Source organism: Budorcas taxicolor, chromosome 2 (assembly GCF_023091745.1).
Source record: "Budorcas taxicolor isolate Tak-1 chromosome 2, Takin1.1, whole genome shotgun sequence".
NCBI lineage: Eukaryota > Metazoa > Chordata > Mammalia > Artiodactyla > Bovidae > Budorcas > Budorcas taxicolor.
Genome location: NC_068911.1, coordinates 40,670,989 through 40,676,988, shown reverse-complemented (window position 1 = coordinate 40,676,988; position 6,000 = coordinate 40,670,989). Strand labels below are relative to the sequence as shown.

General features: G+C 60.5%; 1 protein-coding gene across 1 annotated transcript; it reads right to left on the bottom strand.

Annotated features, from left to right (window-relative positions):
* Nucleotides 1-661: 661 nt before the first annotated feature.
* On the bottom strand, nt 662-5,287 carry LOC128060122 (testisin-like). The gene is made up of 6 exons (XM_052652417.1): nt 5,083-5,287; nt 4,970-4,996; nt 4,590-4,755; nt 3,635-3,918; nt 1,203-1,357; nt 662-901 (listed from the first exon to the last, which is right to left on the bottom strand). Exons 1-6 carry the CDS (start codon nt 5,285-5,287, stop codon nt 662-664), a joined length of 1,077 nt encoding a protein of 358 aa, XP_052508377.1.
* Between the last annotated feature and the right edge of the window lie 713 nt (nt 5,288-6,000).

Here is a 6,000-nt window from a genome sequence, read left to right as displayed (position 1 = left end):
CTCTACAGACTCCTGGCCAGGCCAGGCCCAGGTCCCCGTATGGGTCCCTGGAAGGGATAGGTGAGGGACAGTGTCTCAAGGGCCAGGCCTGGGCAAACAGGGCTGGCGACATATCTGGGCCCTACTGCCCGCCTCGCAGGACCTTCCTCCTCCGTCCTGCCCTCTGCACCATCAGGGGACTAACTCTGGCCCCAGAGGGAGCTCCCTGGTCTTGTCTTCCCAGGACAACACTGGGTCTGACATGAGCCTCACCAGCCAAACCTATGGTTTTTCCAGTAGTCATGTATGGATGTGAGAGCTGGACCGTAAAGAAGGCTGAGCACCAAAGAATTGATGCTTTCAAATTGTGGTGCTAGAGGAGACTCTTGAGAGTCCTTTCATAAATGATCTTTCTGATCGAACTAACCTTGAAAGGGTTTTGTTGTTTGCAACCAAAACCCACATTGCACAGATGGGTGGACGATGATTTAGGAGTTAAGGAGTGGTCTTGGAGTGGATGGGATGCAAGTGTTCATGAGGGTGTCCCGGAAGCCACCCGGGGCCACCGAAAGTGCAGCAAGGTGTCAACTTGAACATATACACTTTTATTAGTAAAGGGGACAGAAGGGGACTGGGCCTGACTCAGCAGATGGCCCCAATTCTCGGGGGCCATTGGCTGGGCTCAGGCCAGCTGTAGGAATGGCAGAGCCCAGAGCAGAGCAAGGAGCAGCAGCATCGGGCAAGGGTCCAGCCTGCAAGTGTCGTTTTGGGCCAGAACCTCTCGGATCCACATGTAGTGCGCACTGACATTGGTGTAGACACCCGGCCGGTTGGGCCTACCGCAGCCCACTCCCCAGCTCACGACTCCAACTTGATACCACAGCCCTTTCTTTTCACAGACCAAGGGCCCACCTGAGTCACCCTGGGGACCAGCATGGGTGAGTCCAGCCTGGGGCGGCACGGGAGGGGTGAGCAGAGAGGCCAGGAGAGCAGGAGGGGCTGTGGAGCCAGGCAGAGGGGGTGCAAATCCCACCCCTCCCCTCCACTGAAGTGAGCAAGCCTCAGTTTCTGCATCTGCAAAGTGGAACAGTCGTCCCTCCCCGTGCCCCCCAGGGTGGACACGAGGCCCGAATGGAGGGCAGGGACGCAGGGTGCTTTGTGGCCGGGGCAGGGAGGTGGGCGACTGGGGTGATATGTGAGCTGGGGACGGGAGGGACACTCACAAAGCAGGAATCCTTGCTGCCTTGAGGGTCGCCAGCACAAATCATGTCTCCCCAGATGTCAATGCGGAAATCGGGCATTGAGAACAGGTGATTACACATGGTCGTGTTTATGATCCCGACCTGCACTTCCTGGAGGGTGTAGGGATATGGCAGACCTTCCACGGAGTTGAGGGAACAGAGAAAGATGGCATCCTGAGCCTCTCCTCTGCCATCAGAATGGCACAGGCTACGAAGGTATGTGGTGGGGGGACCCTGGGGCACCCACAGTACCTGGGACATTGCCCTTGACTCCTCTGCTATAGCCCAGCACCCAGCACGTGGTGGGTGATGAACACACCACAGAAGGGCCTAGAGAAGGGACAGGCTGTTACAGCTTCCCTCTCTGCAGCCTGCAGACAACAGGCCCTGCTCCAGCCCCTGGGGAGAGACCTTAGCACTCTGGGGTGGGGCTGGTGCAGCTGGGACGGTTTAGGATCTGCACAGTCTAGCGCCCAGTGCCTGCAGGCGTGGGGCAGCCTGGCGCGCTCTCTCTCCCCCTGCAACGCGCCTGCCCAGCCCGAGCCCAGAGCTCTACCAGGCGCTCCTGCAGCACCCCTAGGATGCAGTGCAATCAGCCTCCATCTCAGGTAAGAAAAGATTCGGGAGGAAGGTCACCCTCCCTCAACCCCGGCAAAGCACCAGGAGCCGCCAGAGCCTAATATGAACCCATGCACGCTAAGTTATTTCAATCATGTCCAATTCTTTGCAACCCCACGGACCATGGCCCACCAGGCTCCACTGTCCATGGGATTCTCTAGGCAAGAGCAGTGGAGTGGGTTGCCATGACCTCCTCCAGGGGGCCTTCCCGACCCAGGGATCGAACCCAGGTCTCTTATGTCTCCTGCATGGGTCAGCGGATTCTTTACCACTAGCACCCCCTGGGAAGCCCTGATATGAGCCCAGGCCTGTCCAAAGTCTAGACCTGAATCACCTCCTTGTCCTGCAGAGGATGGTGACCCCATTAACACTGGAAGCTGGTGAGGCAATCGTTTCTTGGCTGCCAGGCGCTCTGCTAAGCCCTCATGTAGGAATGCTTTTAAGGCTCAGAACTACCCTCTCTGGTAGGAATTATTATTACCTCACTTTACAGATAAGTAAGGTGAGGCAGAGTAAGATGAAGTGCTTTGCCCAAGGTTTCCCCACTAGTACAGAGTATATCAGCTCTGGGGATAGGGTCAAGAAGTCACCTTCTACCTGTCGGACTGAGGGTTCAGCTGGCGCTGGGTGTAATTGCCTGTCAGCTGGGGGTGGGGCAGTGTCAGCCTGGCTGGGCCCCTCAGCTCAAGGCCATCCAGCCCTTTGGGCCCAAGAAGTCTACACTGAGGCACTTTCTCCAGCCCCCTGGGGTGCAAGGAAAGGACAGGGCAGGTCTCCAGTCGACTCCCCTCTCCTTGCTGGCAATGCCAGGTGTGTGGCTGGCTATCCTCTCTGGGCCAAGGAGCCCTGGCTTCTCCATGGATCCCCAGGGCCTGGGAAACTCCCCATGCCTCTCTGGGCTTCCTCATCTGTAAAGCAGGCATAAAGATGCTCCCAGCCTCTTTGGCAGGTAGACTTCAGAAAGAAGAGAGTCCTTGGAGCCCAGAACCGTGCTGGGACACAGTACACCAGGGGAGCTTGGTCTGTCACGGCTGCTGTAGTTGAGAGCGAGGCAGGGCCGAGCTAGGCCCGGGGGCAGCGTGACCGGCGGTCTAATCTGTGAGCCCCTCTGGGGGGCCTGGGCCCAGTGGATTCAAGGGACTCGTGGTAAGAGAGAAATGGATGGCAGCTAATGGCACCCCACTCCAGTGCTCTTGCCTGGAAAACTCCATTGGCGGAGGAGCCTGGTGGGCTGCAGTCCATGGGGTCGCTAGGAGTCGGACACGACTGAGTGACTTCACTTTCACGTTTCACTAATGCCAGCACATGCAGCCCCGCACAGACTGGATGGGAGCAAGGCTGGAGCAAGGCTCGAAGTTTCAAGGAGAGAGAATGAATGAGCTGGCACTCCAGGATGGGAGGGCTCCCCCCTCCCACCGCCCCTGTCGGTGCAGAAGGGGTGGGGGAGCTGGAGTGGGAGGCTGGATGGAGGGGGTAGGGGGGAGCACCCTGCTGGGGTAGAAAGAAGGGTTTCCTGAAACACACACACACCCTCCCCCCACAGCACCCAACACACACCCAGCAGGCTGGGGGTGCTAGCCTGGGCCTTCCTCTCTGGTTTCTGGCTCACAATCTCCGGAAGAGAAGGGGAGTTTAGGGTACAGAAAGCCCTGCTCTACGGGCGAGGGGCAAGAGTGGAGAGCCAGCGTGGGGAGAACACTGAGCAGGCTGCCCATGTGAGGCTGGCGCAGCTAGAACCAGCAGGCGATGACACTGCCACCCTCGCCTGGCCCAGACCCATCTGTCCCCACACTCACTCAGCTCTTCTTCAATGTCTCCCCAGCCGGTCACCCAACAGTCACTGCTGTTCTCAAACTCGGAGATGGAGGCCATGACACAGATGGGCTGGATGTACTTAGTGTAGGTGACTGAGGAGGACAGCTTCACCAGGGCGATGTCATACACCGGAGCGCCCAGATAGAAGGGGCTCAGGAAAATCTGGTCCACATAGTAACGGTTGTAGTAGGCTTGCAAGTTCCAAATGGATGGTGCGGCTGACAGCTCCCCAAACTGGACTGACCAGTGAAAGGGATTTCGGTTGCTATCAAGGAAGGAGAGAGCCCTCAGGGGTCTTCAAAGGGAGGGTGGGCCACCCCAGCATGCCTGGAGCCGCTCCCTGAGACCGCCGGGCCACTGCCCGACTCATCCCGGACACAGGTCTTCCTTCCACAAAGAGGCCAGGGTAGAAATGGGGAGAGCCCCGAGCCGCAACCAAAGTCCCACATCTGGGGACTTGGGGCAGGAGGGTGCCTCCCCTGCCAGCTCACCTGGCCAGTCACTCAACCACCTGTCGCCTCCAGGGCCCTCCTCTAAAAGGGACCAGCAGGTTCAGGGGGTCACACAGGCTGGGCTCCACACAGCTTCCGGGACCACCGACCCCACCAGCCGGGCTCCTGTCCAGCACTTACCTCAGCTCATTCCTCCCCGGGGGGCACACCTCCGCTGGGAGGTGAGGTGAGGAAGGTGGAGGCTGGAGGTGCCATTTGGGGACAAACAAAGCAAGAAAGAGAACAAGACACACAAATGTTCCGGAAGAAACCGCATAGGGTTTCCTCCGGGAGCGCCCTGGGGGCCTCTCGCCAGTGTGGAACGGGCTGCAGCCCAGCCTGGGGCTCAGGAGCACTCGAGGGCCGCGCCCACGTGGGACATGGGCGCGCTTCCTGGCACAGACCCGGGACGCGGGGTTAGCGGGCCCCCTTCCCCCAGACTCACTTTTCAAAGCAGTGCGCAGCCGAGAGCGCCCAGCGGCGGTTGAGCAGGCTCGCTCCGCAGAAGTGGGAGCCCCACAGACGCAGGCTGCCCTGCCACGGCCACTGCCCAATCGCTGCATCCTTTCCACCCACTATGCGTGTCGGGATGACCCGTTGGCCACAAGGCCCTGGGATGGACAGATGGACACCAGGCTGAGCTGCGGGAGCCAGGCTCATCCTGTCCACCCTCACCCACTGGGAAGGAAAGGGGCTCCCCGGGGAACCGCGCGTCCTGGGGTCGTGCCACCCAGGAAGCGTCGAACGCTGGGGACCCGCCCCACGTGGCCCGAGGGCGCCCGCCCCGTCCTGCCCGTCCCCGGCCCCCCGGGGCCCATCAGTTACATGCGAGCATCGACGAGTTCTGAAAACCTGAGGCGGGGAGAGGGAGAGCTGAGGCGCCCTTCGCGCTCGGGCCCACGAGCCCTCCGCGGGGAAGCGCCTCCTGCACGCCTTACCTGGAAGCAGCAGGTCCTTGTCCCGAAAGGCTGGGGGCAGGAGACGAGGTGAGCGCCCCCCTGCCTCCTCGCGCCCCAGCCGCCCCCTCACCCCGGCTCGCGCCCGCAGCCCTCGCCGCAGCCCTCGCCCGAGCTCACCCTGCTCGGCGATTTCGATCCGCACTAGCAGCTGCGCCAGCAGCAGCGCCGCCCCGTGCGGGCGCATGGCCTCGCCCCCGGCAGCCCGGCACCCTCTGCGCTCACGCCCGCTCCAGGGCCCCGCTGAGCGCCCCCTGGGGAGAGGGAGCCGCGGGAACCCTGGCCGCCCTCGCCAGCCCGACGACCTCGCTGGTCCAAGGTTTGTTTGGGTACCTGGGACGTCACAGTGCCCGGCTTTGAGCTTGTTACTGGGACTGGTCCCCAACGACGTACCTTGCTATGGCCCGGGAACCGGCGCGAGCAGCCGACCCCTCTCTCGTTCGCCACGCTGGGGGCCTGGCCGCCCGCTGCTGCCCTCTGTACTAGCCGCTCCTTCCTCTAGAAAGGACCGAGGACCTGGCCCACCGTCACGACTCTCATGAAAACACAGTCCCAAGTCCTCACTGAGTGCTGATTGGGGCCAGGCACTGTATTATCTGCTGTTAAAAGTGATGACCTTCACTGGACCCACAGAATAAACGCTGGCCTGATTTGACCATCTAGGGGACTCTTAACCTCCCTGTCTGCTTGTTGCTGGGCAAGGAGCTTCATCTATCTCTACAGAGCCTACAGGTTGCTTCCCCTCCTTGTGGACAGTGTTGCAGGCACCAAAGTCACTTTGTGGGCACAAAGTCAATAATTTTTTAGGAGGATTCACAGAACTCAGAAAAGCTGTTCCTCTCCTGATTGTGGTATCTTACAGTGAATTGATACAGATAACATCAGCACATGCCAAAGGTG

What these genes read in the sequence shown, in the direction of transcription:
- LOC128060122 (XM_052652417.1), bottom strand. Translation starts at nt 5,287, where the DNA reads ATGCGCCCGCACGGGGCGGCGCTGCTGCTGGCGCAGCTGCTAGTGCGG. An exon ending in CAAGGACCTGCTGCTTCCAG is followed by an intron (nt 4,997 to 5,082) that starts GTAAGGCGTGCA and finishes TCCCCGCCTCAG; the next exon opens with GTTTTCAGAACTCGTCGATG. An exon ending in GCTGCGCACTGCTTTGAAAA is followed by an intron (nt 3,919 to 4,589) that starts GTGAGTCTGGGG and finishes CTTCCTTGATAG; the next exon opens with CAACCGAAATCCCTTTCACT.